At 43.7% G+C, this 17649-nt stretch overlaps 1 protein-coding gene across 1 annotated transcript in view; it reads left to right on the top strand.

The window, feature by feature from the left end:
- The window catches only part of LOC114563313 (ATP-binding cassette sub-family A member 1), a 36102-nt gene extending 19754 nt beyond the window's left edge, over positions 1 to 16348 (top strand). Inside the window, exons 11-26 of the mRNA XM_028590158.1 lie at positions 568 to 642; positions 1992 to 2161; positions 2770 to 2947; positions 4101 to 4216; positions 4435 to 4579; positions 5048 to 5171; positions 5855 to 5984; positions 6523 to 6649; positions 7579 to 7641; positions 7829 to 7935; positions 10221 to 10362; positions 11906 to 12040; positions 12155 to 12258; positions 12898 to 12990; positions 13239 to 13482; positions 15171 to 16348. Coding sequence (XP_028445959.1) covers positions 568 to 642; positions 1992 to 2161; positions 2770 to 2947; positions 4101 to 4216; positions 4435 to 4579; positions 5048 to 5171; positions 5855 to 5984; positions 6523 to 6649; positions 7579 to 7641; positions 7829 to 7935; positions 10221 to 10362; positions 11906 to 12040; positions 12155 to 12258; positions 12898 to 12990; positions 13239 to 13482; positions 15171 to 15323 — 2106 coding nt within the window. The 3' untranslated portion in view covers positions 15324 to 16348. The remainder of the gene's footprint in view (positions 1 to 567; positions 643 to 1991; positions 2162 to 2769; positions 2948 to 4100; positions 4217 to 4434; positions 4580 to 5047; positions 5172 to 5854; positions 5985 to 6522; positions 6650 to 7578; positions 7642 to 7828; positions 7936 to 10220; positions 10363 to 11905; positions 12041 to 12154; positions 12259 to 12897; positions 12991 to 13238; positions 13483 to 15170) is intronic.
- Positions 16349 to 17649: the final 1301 nt, after the last annotated feature.

The following is a 17649-nucleotide window of genomic DNA, read 5'->3' as shown; positions in this document are numbered from 1 at the left end:
ATATTTCCACCAGACTCCATGTAAATAATCAGGACTTTTAGCGTGTATAGAGCCAGCATATTTCCACCAGACTCCATGTAAATAATCAGGACTTTTAGCATGTATAGAGCCAGCATATTTCCACCAGACTCCATGTAAATAATCAGGACTTTTAGCGTGTATAGAGCCAGCATATCTCCACCAGACTCCATGTAAATAATCAGGACTTTTAGCGTGTATAGAGCCAGTATATTTCCACATGTAAATGGGTGAATTAAGGGTTTATTTCAACTAAACCAGAGTAATTGTTGGAACAGTGGAAAGATGAACCAAGACGGCTTTTAATAGTTTTATTTAGTTTCTGTCCACTGTGAATGAAGTGTGTTTTACGATGATAAAAGTCCTGATTATTTACATGGAGTCTGGTGGAGTTTGGTGACGGTGATTTCCATAATGTTGTCAGACACTTAGAATAATAATCTGAGTCTGTCAGCAGCAACAACAGAACTTTTAGTGGACTCTAACTGCTGCTGAACATTTGTACTTTAATGAATCCGATACTAAGCTGAGGTCGTCTGTGTGTTTCAGGGCGCTGCTGCAGATCGATTCCTCGACAATTTGTCCGGTTTCATTAACGGTTTGGACACGAAGAACAACGTCAAGGTAAGACGCAGCTGTGATGTGTTTAAAGGCTCCGGCAAAACAGAGATTTATAACACACAAGAAAACATACATAACTGTCGTAGAGGGATAAACATCAACAGGTTCAATCCTGAAGTTATCAGTCTAAATGAAACAAAATTTGTCAAATTTGTCATCAGATTTGACCCATTTTCAAAAGGTTTCTATATCCGAAATTTGGGTTTCTGTCAATAGTGTGACCAGATGAGAATGGGTAAAAATCGGTACGAGACTTGGGGGGGAGGGTGGTGTAACATCAATTTCAAAACTCCGACAACTGGCTGTCATGTCTGCGCTTTAACATCAGCAACATCCAATCCAATCACTCTATCTCGTAGCTGCTTGCACTTAACATGAATTTCAAAACTCCGCACCAAAATTATTTTTATTCAGAAACTCAACTGTCTGTTTTATAAACCCGAAAATACAAATAAAAAAATCATTAAAATCATGAACTCAGGTGATGACGGGAGCTGCGTGCTGCTGGACGACTCAGTTAAAACCCACCATGACCAGTTTCTAATGTTCAATCAGACTATAACTACTCAGAGTCTGCTCTTGAGACTTTGCTCAAATGTTCGGGACAATTAGGTCAGGAATCGGGATTCGGGACAACTGCTTGGATTTCGGGACTGTCCCAAATTTTTTGGGACGTCTGGTCACCCTAACTGTCAACCATATTGTCAAAATAAAATGCCCACCCAGATTTTATCCTGTCGGTCTGGGGATTGAACCAGCGCCCTCCCGGTCACAAGCTCGCTTCTTTAACCTTGAGGCCACCCCATGTTGACAAAGGGGACAGAAATGTGGGTAAAAAACAACAAAAACTTTATAAACAAAACGCTGAAAAATTCAGCAAAAACATCCAAAAAGGAAACAAACATTAGGAAAAATAAGAGTGTCGAAATGTCGACCAAAACGTTAAAAATAAGTTTGAATTTTAAATTTGCATGCGTTGTATGGTCGACAGGAAGACCGTTTGACCCTGTTTATGACCTCATCTGTTTGTGACCTCATCTGTTTGTGACCTCATCTGTTTATGACCTCATCTGTTTATGACATCATCTGTTTATGACATATGTTTATAACATCTGTTTATGACATCATCTGTTTATAACATCATGTTTATAACATCATATGTTTATGACCTCATCCGTTTATGACCTCATCTGTTTATAACATCTGTTTATGACATCATCTGTTTATGACATCATCTGTTTATGACATGACATCTGTTTATGACATCATCTGTTTGTAACATATTTATGACATCATCTGTTTATGACATCTGTAGATGAGAGATGGTAATACTTATGAAAACGTGTCCTCAGATCTGGTTCAACAACAAAGGCTGGCACAGCATCGGCGCCTTCATCAACGTGATGAACAACGGCATCCTGCGGGCCAACCTGCCGCCAGGCCGGGACGCCAGTCACTACGGCATCAGAGCCTTCAACCATCCTCTGAACCTCACCAAGGAGCAGCTGTCACAGGTCGCTCTGTGAGTACACAGGGAGTACTACAGAGTACACAGGGAGTACTACAGTGAACACAGGGACTGCTACAGAGTACACAGGGAGTACTGCACAGCTCACAGGGAGTACACAGCTCACAGGGAGTATTACAGAGTACACAGGGAGTACTACACAGCTCACAGGGAGTACTACACAGCTCACAGCGAATACTGCACAGCTCACAGGGAGTACACAGCTCACAGACGGACCCTCAGATTGGACGGATAGTCAGGGTAGAGGGGATACAGCTACAGGGTAGAGGGGATACAGCTGCAGGGTAGAGGGGATACAGCTGCAGGGTAGAGGGGATACAGCTACAGGGTAGAGGGGATACAGCTGCAGGGTAGAGGGGATACAGCTGCAGGGTAGAGGGGATACAGCTGCAGGTTAGAGGGGATACAGCTGCAGGGTAGAGGGTATAAATTTAGGAGAAAGACTGTGGTTTGATTTCCAGGGTGAACGTTTTAAATTATATTATTGTATTAGCCTAGATTTTGCGTAATTTTGCTTAACTTCCGGCTGTAGCTGTACCCCTTCAAATACACCAAAACAAGCAGCCTCTCTGTGTCTAACTCCGCCTCCTGACCGTCTCCAGGGTAACGACCTCCGTGGATGTCCTGGTGTCCATCTGTGTGATCTTCGCCATGTCCTTCGTCCCTGCTAGCTTCGTGGTCTTCCTCATCCAAGAGCGAGTCAGCAAAGCCAAACACATGCAGTTCATCAGCGGCGTGCAGCCGCTGCTCTACTGGGTGGCCAACTTCATCTGGGACATGGTGAGACACAAAACAAACGCACCCTCAGTGTCTCTGTGTAAAAGATTGTAACTATCTGTGACATGTTGAGGCTCGAAACAAACACACCCTTTCTGTCAGAGTGTAACTTCATCAGGGACGGGGTGAGGAACAGTTTCAGTGTGGAATATTTAAGAAAAAAGTTGAGAAATTACTTGAAAAAGTTGGAATATTTTGAAAGAAAAGTTTGAATATTCTAACAAAAAATCTCTTTTGAAAAGTTGGAATATTTAAAAAAAAAAAAATAGTTTGAATTATCTAGAAAAATTAGGAATATTTTGAGGCTAAAGTAGATAGAATATTTCTGAATGAATATTACAAGAAAAAGTTGGAATATTTGAATCACAAAGTGTTCATGGTCCCTTTGACAGACCCCTGTAGCGTGATGCCTTCAGGGTCCCAAACATTGTGTGTAATGTTTTGACCCTAACGGCCTCCTGTATAGGTCTCTACAGTGTAACTACATGTTTTGACCCTAATGGCCTCCTGTTTAAGTCTCTACAGTGTAACTACATGTTTTGACCCTAATGGCCTCCTGTATAGGTCTCTACAGTGTAACTACATGTTTTGACCCTAATGGCCTCCAGTATATGTCTCTACAGTGTAACTACATGTTTTGACCCTAATGGCCTCCTGTTTATGTCTCTACAGTGTAACTACATGTTTTGACCCTAACGGCCTCCTGTATATCTCTACAGTGTAACTACATGTTTTGACCCTAATGGCCTCCAGTATAGGTCTCTACAGTGTAACTACATGTTTTGACCCTAATGGCCTCCAGTATATGTCTCTACAGTGTAACTACATGTTTTGACCCTAATGGCCTCCTGTTTATGTCTCTACAGTGTAACTACATGTTTTGACCCTAACGGCCTCCTGTATATCTCTACAGTGTAACTACATGTTTTGACCCTAATGGCCTCCTGTTTATGTCTCTACAGTGTAACTACATGTTTTGACCCTAACGGCCTCCTGTATATCTCTACAGTGTAACTACATGTTTTGACCCTAACGGCCTCCTGTATAGGTCTCTACAGTGTAACTACATGTTTTGACCCTAATGGCCTCCAGTATATGTCTCTACAGTGTAACTACATGTTTTGACCCTAACTGCCTCCTGTATATGTCTCTACAGTGTAACTACGTCGTCCCAGCAACGCTGGTCATCATCATCTTCATCAGTTTCCAACAGAAAGCCTATGTCTCTTCCACCAACCTACCAGTGCTCGCGCTGCTGCTGCTTCTATACGGGTCAGACACACAATATACTACACACTACTACACAATACTACACACTACTACACAGAACTACACAATACTACACAACACTATTACAGACATTACTATACAAAACTAACAACACAATTCTAATGCTGCTACTATGTATGGGAAACACTGGTAATAAGTTGTGTGTGTGTGTGTGTGTGTGTGTGTGTGTGTGTGTGTGTGTGTGTGTGTGTGTTTTCCAGCTGGTCCATCACTCCTCTGATGTACCCGGCATCGTTCTTCTTTAAGATCCCGAGCACGGCGTACGTCGTCCTCACCAGCGTCAACATCCTGATCGGCATCAACGGGAGCATCTCCACCTTCGTCATGGAGCTGTTTGGGAACAATGTAGGTCCACAGACACACACGCACACACACACACACACACACACACACACACACACACAGACACACACACACACACACACACACACACACACACACACACACACACAGACACACACACACACAGATACTCCCACACACTGAGGGGAAATTACTGAATATTTAAAAAGAAAATTGGAATATTATGAGAATTGTTTTTAAAATTTTCAGGCAAAAAATCTGAAGTTTTTTTGGGGGGGAGAACTGAACTTGTTTAGTTGCTGTAACTCCAGCTGACTGTCCTGTACACCGGCTCCTTTAGGCTCCTTTTAAACACTTCTAAATAACTGAACCAGGGCTTTTTAAGGTGTCCTACCACACTCACGGTCCCCTGGTACCAGGGGCCCTCGTAGCATCCATCCCGGGAGTTGAGTTCAACCCCTAAACGTGTGTGTGTTCACTTCCTGTTGTTGTTGTGTTTGTTGTTTTTAGGAGATCGGAGGAATCAACGACATCCTGAAGAACGTCCTGCTCATCTTCCCTCACTTCTGTCTCGGCCGAGGACTCATCGACATGGTGAAGAACCAGGCCATGGCCGACGCCCTCGAGAGATTTGGTAACTTAGACACATTCAGACACACACACACACATGCAAACACACATACACACACACACATACACACAGCACAAACATACACACTCAAACACACACAGACACACACACACACACACACACACACACACAGAGGCACAGACACACACGCACAGACAAGCGAAATCTACCTTCGGGTATAAATAAAGTGACCTTGACACACACAGACACACACACACACACACACACACACACACACACACATACACTCAGAAACACACAGACACACATATACGCACACACACACACATACGCACACCTAAAGGATTATTAGGAACACCTGTTAAATTTCTAGTTGGGGTTATGAGGTAGGATGGGGGTTGTGGAGTATCATAACCCAGGCTTAGAGCCACTTACTGGGGCTTGGAGGTGAGGCCGAGGGCCCTGGAGGTCAACACCCAACCACAGAGGCACTAACTGGGGCTTAGGGGGGAGGGTGTTAGGCCTGGAGCATGTTAACCCAGGCTTGGAGCCACTTACTGGGGCTTGGAGATGAGAAGAGGTCAAACACGGTATTAGTATGGTGTTCCTAATAATCCTTTAGGTGAGTGTACATGCACCACAACTGTATGATTATATTGACAAGTTTGTCCCTCTCTTCCTGTGTCTTCCTGTGTTCCTGGCTTCTGATTGGACGCTTTGAACAGGTGAGAACCGGTTCCGCTCTCCTCTGGAGTGGGACATGGTGGGGAAGAACCTGTTCGCCATGGCTGTGGAGGGAGTGGTCTTCTTCATCATCACCATCCTCATCCAGTACAGATTCTTCATCAAACCCAGGTACACACACACACACACACACTGACACACACACACACACACACACACACACACACACACACACACACACACACAGGACCACAATGGAAATAAGTCCTGGACTTTATTGTGTTTTTATCCTTGATTGTATTTGATGTCTTTTTTTCATGTGTAAGGCATTCTTGATAAAAATAAATAAATAAAATCAAAAATCACAGACACACTATTTGCTTTTGTAAAATGTAGTTAAGTAGAATACTTGCTTACTGTAAGTAAAAGTCCAATTACAGATATTAGAAACTACTTTAAAAAGAAACCCAAGCACTCCATCTTCCTGTGTAACTCTGAGCTGTGATGCACCTGCCTGTCCACCTGGGGGCAGCAGAGCTAACCTTTATTACAACATGTTGACCACATGTACCCTTCAAAATAAAAGTCCCAGTTTGATGCAGAAAGTACTTCATGATCTCAGTGCCTGTCTGTCTGTCTCTCTGCCTGTCTGTATGTCTCTCTGACCCGTCTGTCTGTCTGTCTCTCTGCCCCGTCTGTCTGTCTGCAGGCCGGTCAGTACACTCACCAAACTGGGCCCTCTGGGAGAAGAGGATGAGGACGTGGCCCGAGAGAGACAGAGGATTGTCCACGGCCTCGGACACGGAGACATCCTGGAGCTGAGACAGCTCACCAAGGTACAGACAGACAGACAGACAGACAGACCGACAGACAGATAAACAGATAGACAGACACCAGACTCTCTCGGAGTCTGAGTCAGTGATAGAGTGTAACTGTACGTACACACTGTGGCCCACTTGAGCTGCAAAAGAAGCTCTGGCCACTCTGACGTGGCAGCATTCTATGTTCGATCACTTTACTACTTTATTTAACATTAATGTTAATATTTAACGGATCATCCGAGTGAAAGTGAAAGACAGCGATCTGTAAACCGAGGAAACTCTCCCGCCTCTTTAATCACCGACCGATCCCGCCCTGTGGCCAACTGACAGAGCTCCGTGGATGAAATATAATCCACCGTGAACCCTGAAACTGTGCAGCTTGTCTCGGAGAGAAGTGCGAGAGAGAGAGCCGGGGGGACGGAGCTCATCACTGTCCTGGAGAAGACCTTCTCTCCAGGGGAATATCAGCCGCCCTGTGAGGCTGTATCTCGGGGGGGTTTAGTGAGTTTTTCCTCCATTTTCTCTGAACTAATGTTCTGGTATGAACGAAAGTTTACATTGTATGTTTCTCTGGGATCAGCCAGCACGAAGGACGTCTGTATTCTGATTGGTTGCTGGTCGTTTGCTGCTGAACCGCGTCGTAGCTCATTACCATAAAGTTGACCAAACTTCAACTTTCTGCTTGACTCTCTGGTCGCTCAACAAATCGCGACGCCGACAGACTTGCAGCTGAGAGAAGCTGCTTCCGTTGAAAATGAATGACTTCCTGTAACGTTGTAGCTCAAGTCGGCCGCGGTGTGTACGTACAGGTAGGAGTCCTGAGAAACTCCTGTTAGGATCTGACTCTATAAACCCAACTGAATTCAGTAGTAGTATTAGTCGTATACTTAGTATTAGTATATACAGTTTATGTATGTATCCAGTGAATGTATATGTGTGTGCAGGTGTTTAAGAGGAAACAGAAGCCAGCAGTGGACCGACTGTGTGTGGGGATTCCTCCTGGAGAGGTGAGACTGGTCACACAATACATCCCATAATAACCATTATAACATGATGTCATAAACATCAACTCTGGGTGTTTCTGGGTAGCATTAAAACACAGTACTGGAGCAACTGATAAAGTGTGTGTGTGTGTGTGTGTGTGTGTGTGTGTGTGTGTGTGTGTGTGTGTGTGTGTGTGTGTGTGTGTCTCAGTGTTTCGGGCTGCTGGGTGTGAACGGAGCAGGGAAGACGACAACCTTTAAGATGCTGACAGGAGACACCGTGGTGACCAGCGGGGAGGCCTTCCTGGCCGGGAAGAGGTGAGGTCAAAGGTCCCGGAGGTTTTAGAGTCCACGACCTAAAGGGTCCACACAGAGAACCAGAACTCTAACCAGAACTAGAAAATTCTGCAGGAAATGTTGACAGTGTGCCTACTACTTGGTGCACATCCAAATAACACTATAACAGTAAATCTGCTGTTTGACATGTCCTGAACACTGCCCAAAGTAAAGAGACTCCATGATAGGAGGAGGAGTTTGTGTTTGGTTATTCTGAATTTTTGAGAAACTCTATTCAAACTTTAAAATATTAGGGCAATATTTAACTTTCAAATCACATTAATAGTTTTTGAAATATTCAACCTTCTTTAAGGCTTCTAAAATAAGTTAGAAGCAAGAATATGATAGGTGCACTAGAACCTCGTCTCTGTGAAAACTGCTGTTGGTGTTGAGACCTGAAGTCAGTTAGGAGTCAGTCAGTTGGTCAGTTAGTCCATCATGACATCATGTTGTGTCTGTCTGTGTGTTAGAGGAGGGAGGGGCAGACTGCGTCCTTCCAGATATTTTTTTTTCATTGTTTCTATCGGCAGTTGGTATGAACAGAGCCAAACGTTTAAAGGAACACGCCAACTTATTGGGACTTTATCTTATTCACTGTAACCCCCAGAGTTAGACTAGTCCATACATACCCTTCTCATCTCTTATTGGGACTTTATCTTATTCACTGTAACCCCCAGAGTTAGACTAGTCCATACATACCCTTCTCATCTCTTATTGGGACTTTATCTTATTCACTGTAACCCCCAGAGTTAGACTAGTCCATACATACCCTTCTCATCTCCGTGCGTGCTGTAATGGTGTCTGACGGCTCCAGCAGTATCAGGCCAGAACAGATCCTGCAGGTAACTGGTTCCAACTAGCCTACTGCTCCTAATAAGTGACAAAATAACGCCAACATGTTCCTGTTTCCATGTTGGGATTTATAGAGTCACAGCGTGTACAAAAAACAACGTAACATGAGACACAGCCATCTTCTAACTGTAAACAAACCGGGAACTATATTCTCAGGCGGAAGAATATAGTACTTGGGCGGAATGATTTGCTTTGCATTAAGCCTGTCTGAGAATATAGTTAGGTTGTTTATTTTTGTACACGCTGTGACTCTACAAATCCCAACATGTAAATAGGAACATGTTGGAGTTATTTTGTCACTTATTGGGAGCAGTAGGATTACTGGAACCAGTTACCTGCAGGATCTGTGCTGGCCTGATGCTGCTGGAGCCGTCAGACAGCATTACAACATGCACGGAGATGAGAAGGGTATGTATGGACTAGTCTAACTCTGGGGGTTACAGTGAATAAGATAAAGTCCCAATAAGAGATGAGAAGGGTATGTATGGACTAGTCTAACTCTGGGGGTTACAGTGAATAAGATAAAGTCCCAATAAGAGATGAGAAGGGTATGTATGGCCTAGTCTAACTCTGGGGGTTACAGTGAATAAGATAAAGTCCCAATAAGAGATGAGAAGGGTATGTATGGACTAGTCTAACTCTGGGGGTTACAGTGAATAAGATAAAGTCCCAATAAGTCGGCGTGTTCCTTTAAGTCCAGTGGATTCCATAGTTACATGTCTGTGACTAGCACAACATTTCCTACATTTTGACCAACTATGATATATGAAGAGTGAAAACTGTAGGGGAGAGAGCAATTTGTTTGGAAATATTTCAGAGAATCGTACTGCAGCTCCCCCCTCTGACCTCCACTCTAACTCTCAACATTCTGTTCCCATACACACACACTGGAAAATCTGAACCGGTCTGAAAACTGGACGATACATAAACTGATATCAGAATGCCCATTCAGGCCAATAAAGGCCAAAGTCTTGTCTTCATTTTACACTTTTAATTATTTTTCTACATTAAAGTATGGCGATACAGTATGGCCCCAAAGAGGGGTTGTTTTGATTGATGTTAAGCGATTTCCTGAAGATTTCCCATTAAAGTCTTTGGGAAATTTCTTTTGCCGATTTTGTGAAAACCATGCGGCAAATCTCTTAGAAAAGTCATAGCGCAACATTCCCGGTCATTACACACATTTTGATGTATTTTGTGTGCATGTGTTGGCAAAGCTCCACGACTAGTAGCAGGACAAAAATGTGGCGGAATAAGGATAAGTATGCAGGATAATAGTACACTGAAATACAACCAGAACCAAACAGCTGAACCACAATCTGTGTGTGTGTGTGTGTGTGTGTGTGTGTGTGTGTGTGTGTGTGTGTGTGTGTGTGTGTGTGTGTGTGTGTGTGTGTGTGTGTGTGTGCGCGCAGCATCCTGAGGGAGATAGATGTGGTCCATCAGAACATGGGTTACTGTCCTCAGTTTGACTCGATCAACGAGCTGCTGACAGGACGAGAACATCTGGAGCTGTACGCCGTGCTGAGAGGCGTCCCCGAGAAGGAAGTGTGCGACGTGAGTCAACACACACGTTACTACGTACACAGAACTACTTTTTTGTCCTTTTTTATTTCATTTTTTTAGCTTTTTAACGTTTTCGTTACAACTTTCTTCAAATGTTTTTTTTTCCCTTTTTCTGACGTTTTTGGTGCTTTTCGTGACCTTATTTCGTATAAATTATTATATATATATACATATATTATAAGTGTTTGCCATAGCAGCGCCCAATTTTTTTTTTGTTTAAACACACGTTCAGAAAAGGGTTTATTGCCACAATAAGCAACACTAATGTGATTGGTGACATATGATGAAGATGATTGTCAGGTGGCCGAGTGTTAGTTTTTTCCAACTGCTTACACACGTTTTCTAACTGTTTCCTTTTTTCAAAACTCTACACACAATTCCCCAAACTGCACACACAAAATGCTAAATGCCTCACATCTCCTTCAAAATGAAACACTGCATTCAAAATACCATAAACACATCTCAAAATGAAGCATTTGCATCAAATGGCAAACACCTTTTTCATAATAGTAAATATATGGATATACCATGTACACACTGTTGTTCTAAATCTAAAGCTCTTCTGTCTTTCATAGGTTTATATCTACATTTACAATGTTCTAGAGAGAATTAATCTGCTGAGAGGGGTTGAAAAGGGCACTGATAAAAACAATGTAATTTTACAGTAAAACAGAAAATATTTATTGGGCAAAACATCACGTTAGTAAGAGTAGCACCGTGTTGTATACAGTAGCATGAAACAAGAAAACAAAAGTATAAACATATGTAAACCAAAGATATCATTTTTAGAATAAAGAATATGTGTGTGTGTGTGTGTGTGCGCGTGTGTGTGTTGTGAGTGTTTGTCCGTGCTTGTGTGTCGGGCGGGGGGGGACAGAATTGTATGCACTTTGTGCAGAACAAAGTCTGATTGATTAGTAATGCTGAAATAGTCATTAGATAGTTACTGCAGTATGGACGCCACCTTAAAGCTACTCAAGATGGGCTTCTCTCCCTGATCTCATCAGAGATGGCTCTCCTTCTTACTCTTCTTCCCCCCTCCTCCTCCTCCTCCTCGTTGTTGTCCCCTCTCTCTTCCTCCTACTCCCCTCTTACTCTCTGTCTATTGTTGGCATCCATTGTTCAAAACAGGTAATCTGACCTTTGACCTCTGTATATTCCTATACTAAAGCAGTGATTGGTTAGTGTTCAGTTATGACATAATATGTTTGCAAATGTGAGGAGGAGTGTGTGTGTACCCTGGTAAATAAGTGTAGCAATTTGATTGGTTGTGTTTAGAAATGGATAGCAAGTCACTTCCTGTTAGATTTTTGTGTCTTAGGTAGAGAATTGTGTGTAATGTTTTGAAAAAAGTGTTTCATGCAATTGAAAACTGAGTGAAAGGCTGAGAAATAGTTGATATGGTTTTGGAGATTTGCTGTGTAGTTTCGCACTTTGAGTGAGAGGTTTCAAAAATCATGTGACATGAAAAGATTTTGTGTGTAAGCAGTTGGAAAAAACTGTAAACCTGATGATGTGATTGGTTGGTTGTCAGGTGGCTGAGTGGGGGATCAGGAAGCTGGGTCTGCTGAAGTATTCTGACAAAGCAGCAGGAAGCTACAGCGGAGGAAACATGAGGAAGCTGTCCACCGCCATGGCGCTGATCGGAGCGCCGCCGGTCGTCTTCCTGGTAACACACACACACACACACACACACACACACACACACACACAACCTTACCACGTCTCAAAAGATTAAAAGTAAATATTGAGTCTTCTCTGATCTATATGTGATATATTTCAGGACGAGCCAACCACGGGCATGGACCCTAAAGCTCGCCGTGCTCTCTGGAACTGCATCCACAGCATCATCAAGGAGGGACGATCTGTGGTCCTCACCTCACACAGGTAGGACACACACAACCAATCAGACCTCACCTCACACAGGTAGGACACACACAACCAATCACCTCACACAGGTAGGACACACACAACCAATCAGACCTCACCTCACACAGGTAGGACACACACAACCAATCACCTCACACAGGTAGGACACACACAACCAATCAGACCTCACACAGGTAGGACACACACAACCAATCACCTCACACAAATAGGACACACACAACCAATCAGACCTCACACAGGTAGGACACACACAACCAATCACCTCACACAAATAGGACACACACAACCAATCAGACCTCACCTCTCACAGGTAGGACACACACAACCAATCACCTCACACAGATAGGACACACACAACCAATCACCTCACACAGGTAGGACACACACAACCAATCAGACCTCACCTCTCACAGGTAGGACACACACAACCAATCAGAACTCACTCAAACAGGTAGGACACACACAACCAATCAGAGACTGTTCTCAGGTTCTGGGCTAGAAACCCAAACAGAACAATAGCTTCAACACACAACAAACTAACGTGTGTGTGTGTGTGTGTGTGTGTGTGTGTGTGTGTGTGTGTGTGTGTGTGTGTGTGTGTGTGTGTGTGTGTGTGTGTGTGTGTGTGTGTGTGTGTATGGAGGAGTGTGAGGCTCTGTGTACCAGGATGGCCATCATGGTGAACGGCAGGTTCAGATGTCTCGGCAGTGTCCAACACCTGAAGAACAGGTAACACTGGATTACAAAATAAAATGTGTTTGTTTATTGTACTTTGCTTGGATATATCTGTATGGTCTGATACACCAGAGCAGGGGGAATGAGAGGGGGAAACACCAGAGCAGGGGGAATGAGAGGGGGAAACACCAGAGCAGGGGGAATGAGAGGGGGAAACACCAGAGCAGGGGGAATGAGAGGGGGAACACCAGAGCAGGGGAATGAGACGCCCCCTGAGACTAAGCCTTGTTGTGTCCCGTCAGGTTCGGGGACGGCTACACCATCATCCTGCGGGTGGGGGGGCCGGACGCCGACCTGCTCCCCGTCATGAAGTTCATCGAGAGCGAGCTGAGCGGCAGCACGCTGAAGGAGAAGCACCGCAACATGCTGCAGTACCAGCTGCCCTCGTCTCTCACCTCGCTCACACACATCTTCAACATCCTGGCCCAAAACAAAGACACGCTGAGGATCGAAGACTACTCCGTCACCCAGACTACGCTGGACCAGGTACGCACCGGGCTGGGAGGCAGCAGGGCTCATGGGAAATGTAGTATTTATAGGGAGAAACATTACACTTCTTCATGATGTTCTTTTTTTGCTGTGTGAAGGGTTATTTTTGATTTTTATATCATGCTTTTTAAACAACATTAAAGTGACAGAAATATGAATGGAGTCTGGTGAGCTCACCAAACTCCATTCATAGTCACCCAGACAACACTGGACCAGGTACGCACCTGTACTGACCTGTTTTCAAAACATCAGAAAATTTAGGATTCTTTCAACCAAATTTTCCAAAAAAAGATTTTAAAAAGATTTTAAAAAGTGGGGAAAAAAAAGAGCTAAAACATCAAGAAGCGCAAAAAAACAAAATTATGACAAGTATAATATATGAGTTTAAGTTTTGTCAATATGTCAAAATTTGGAAAAATTTGGTCTAAAACTTGGAAAAAGTGACAAAAAACTTTTGCAAAAACGTGAGACAAAGTGTGGACCAATCTCTGCACAATGACAATAAATTTGAATCTAATCTAAATTTAGAAGAAAAGCAAGAGGTTGCAGGTTAATAAAAGTGTAACTTTACCTGTTGTTCCTGGGTCTGTGTTTCAGGTGTTTGTGAACTTTAACTGTTTACCTGTCGGTCAGTAGCAGAGATAGCTTGGGTGCAGCCAGCTGTGTGTGTCTGTCTATATATATATATATATATATATATATATATATATATATATATATATATATATATATATATATATATATATATATAATTCCATATGTGTTCATTCATAGTTTTGATGCCTTCAGTGAGAATCTACAATGTAAATAGTCATGAAAATAAAGAAACACATTGAATGAGAAGGTGTGTCCTAACTTTTGTACTGTGTATATATAATAGAGCCATGTCAGTTATATAGTGTGGCTCTGACTGAGAGCTCTTGGCCTGTTCAGCACCATCGCTGTCCATCAGCTGTCGCTGTCCGTGGTGCTGAAACATTTTTACTTGACCAGCAAACTGTTCTCTTTGTTCATCAATACAAACTGGTTAAAAACACGTGTCTTTTCTTTGTGTTGTATTTGACATAAAGGCTTATTGGCTCAACAAGGGACACATTATAACATTCATCAGATATTTAAGTTTCTTTTTTAACGGTTTTAATTTTAAAATGACTTGGTAGCAGAGGGCCCCATGATGAAGCTCCCCCCCACTGTCTGTGTGTTCCAGGTGTTTACCTGACTACCTGTCTGTGTGTTCCAGGTGTTTACCTGACTACCTGTCTGTGTGTTCCAGGTGTTTACCTGATTACCTGTCTGTGTGTTCCAGGTGTTTACCTGATTACCTGTCTGTGTGTTCCAGGTGTTTACCTGATTACCTGTCTGTGTGTTCCAGGTGTTTACCTGATTACCTGTCTGTGTGTTCCAGGTGTTTACCTGATTACCTGTCTGTGTGTTCCAGGTGTTTACCTGATTACCTGTCTGTGTGTTCCAGGTGTTTACCTGATTACCTGTCTGTGTGTTCCAGGTGTTTACTTGATTACCTGTCTGTGTGTTCCAGGTGTTTACCTGATTACCTGTCTGTGTGTTCCAGGTTTTTACCTGATTACCTAATTACCTGTCTGTGTGTTCCAGGTGTTAACCTGATTACCTGATTACCTGTCTGTGTGTTCCAGGTGTTTACCTGATTACCTGTCTGTGTGTTCCAGGTGTTTGTGAACTTTGCGAAGGACCAGAGTGACGACTATCACTCCAAAGACAACTCGGTGAGACGGCGAGACGTGGCCATCGAGGTCGGTGTGCTGAGCGGTAACCACGGAGACGCTGGCGGCGCCACGGCGCTGGGGGAGAGCGTCATGTGACACCGCTGTCATGTCACAGCTGAGTCCTGTGGGCGGAGCTACCTGCCGCCTCGTGCCAGTCAATGCAAGCGTGCTCCTGGGGCGCCGCCGAGCGTTTAAAGACACTTGAACAGTCAGACTTCCTGCTGACGCCTTCTTCTTCTTCTTCTTCTGCTGCTTCTTCTTCTTCTTCTTCTGCTGCTGCTTCTTCTTCTGCTTCTTCTGCTTCTGCTGCTGCTGCTTCTTCTTCATCTTCTTCTTCTGTGATTGACCCGCTGCCTGTAATGAACCCGCCCGTCAGCGCTGGAATGTAACTAAGTACATTTACTCCAGTACTGTACACACACACACACACACACACACACACACACACACACAGAGACACAGATACACACAGACATATCCACACACACACAGAAACCGGTGTAATGTAACTAAGTACATTTAGTACATTTACTACCAGTACTGTACTTCAGTACCAAATGTTGAGGTACTTGTACTTTACTTCTTTTCTCTTCATGCCACTTTCTACTTCTACTCCGCTACATTTCAGAGAGAGATATTGGACTTTTTCCTGTAACAGAGTATTATTACTACAGTTCCTGGAGTAATCAGATTACTTCCTCCAGCGCTGGCGCCCGGGTCTGTTTGTTCCGATCAGCGATGAAGAATCCGAATCATTTCAAACGGCCGACGACTCGACTGCACAAAGAAAATCACGTTTGATTCCGTTTTTATTGTCCGAGTTGTATTTATATGTGTAGCGTATTTTATTTTGTCGGGGCATTCCTATTTGCAGTTTCCTGTTTCCTGTAGTGTTTTAACAGCCAACCAATCAAAGAGCTGCACAAAGAAAATAAAGATGATGATTTTGTAGGTTTTTTGTAAGAAAAGATGCTGAAAAAGAGTGATTTGTTGTGTTCGATACCTCGGAAGCTCACTACAGTATTGAACAGCTGATCAGCTGATCGATGAGTCATCACACGTGTCATCGGTCTCTGATCGCTGTTACCCTCCTTCAAAATAAAAGAAACAAATCCACTGAGTCTCCGAGCCTCTGCTGTCTTCTTTACTCACAGTCAGAAAGTTCTTTAGCTATGTTTTAAAAATGACTTTTATTGTGAAAATTAAGCGTGTGTGACGCGTGTGGTGAAGTCCCAGAATGCAATAGTGGATACAGTCCAAAGGAAAGGTGTCAGAAACATGTTCAACAGGTTCTTATAATTTCATATGAAACTTTTATTTTGAAAGGTATATTGTTATGGCCTTGTTCTTAAAGTGTTTTTCATGAAGTTAAGCAATGTGTTTATTAAACATAAAGATTAGAGCCGCCCACCATTGTTTTGTATGGTTTTTTATAACAAAATGCTGAATATAATATGAAAAGTTGGTATTTTTTACAGTGGTTTTAAGCACTCCCCCTCCCTTCCACTAGGCGGGGAGTGACGTCATAAGAGGGACTCCAAGAGTCTAATGGCTAGTAGGCTAGTAGTTATATTGGAGACCTAGCTAGCAACAATGGTAAACTATTGTGTTTGTGCGGGATGTCCGAGTACATCAGAAACAGGGCAGAGGCTCCACCAGGACAAACTGCTGATTGGTGCCTGGTCAGGTTAGTGGCTACGAAGTGGGCTGATGTTACTACTGCCTCTGGGACCCACTCTCTCCTCTGCTGCTGCGCTGTGGCCCTGTGTGTGTGTGTGTGTGTGTGTGTGTGTGTGTGTGTGTGAGAGACGGCTGGCCAGCGAGGTTTTCAGGTGCTTGTTGAGTTTTAACTCCGAAAAGATAATTAACCCCAGGTTCCATTTAATCTTATGATGGACATGTGTTGTGATATTTAAACAAACGATCCGTCAACGGCGAAATAAAAGCCTCTTATTAACGAGAGACCTCCGGTTTACAGCGGTGTGTGTGTGTGTGTGTGTGTGTGTGTGAGAGAGAGAGACCTCCGGTTTACTGTGTGTGTGTGTGTGTGTGTGTGTGTGTGTGTGTGTGTGTGTGTGTCTGAGAGACCTCCGGTTTACAGCGGGGTGTGTGTGTGTGTGTGTGTGTCTGAGAGACCTCCGGTTTACAGCGGGGTGTGTGTGTGTGTGTGAGAGAGACCTCCGGTTTACAGCGGGGTGTGTGTGTGTGTGTGTGTGAGAGACCTCCGGTTTACAGTGTGTGTGTGTGTGTGTGTGTGTGTGTGTGTGTGTGTGTGTGTGTGTGTGTGTGTGTGTGAGAGACCTCCGGTTTACAGCGGGGTGTGTGTGTGTGTGTGTGTGAGAGACCTCCGGTTTACAGCGGGGTTTCCGAGCGACGAGCCAGCGGCCGGGGCAGGCGCTGCTGGTTGTCGCGTTACTTTATG

This window comes from Perca flavescens, chromosome 10, assembly GCF_004354835.1.
Source record: "Perca flavescens isolate YP-PL-M2 chromosome 10, PFLA_1.0, whole genome shotgun sequence".
NCBI lineage: Eukaryota > Metazoa > Chordata > Actinopteri > Perciformes > Percidae > Perca > Perca flavescens.
This window is presented reverse-complemented; position numbering and strand designations above follow the sequence as displayed.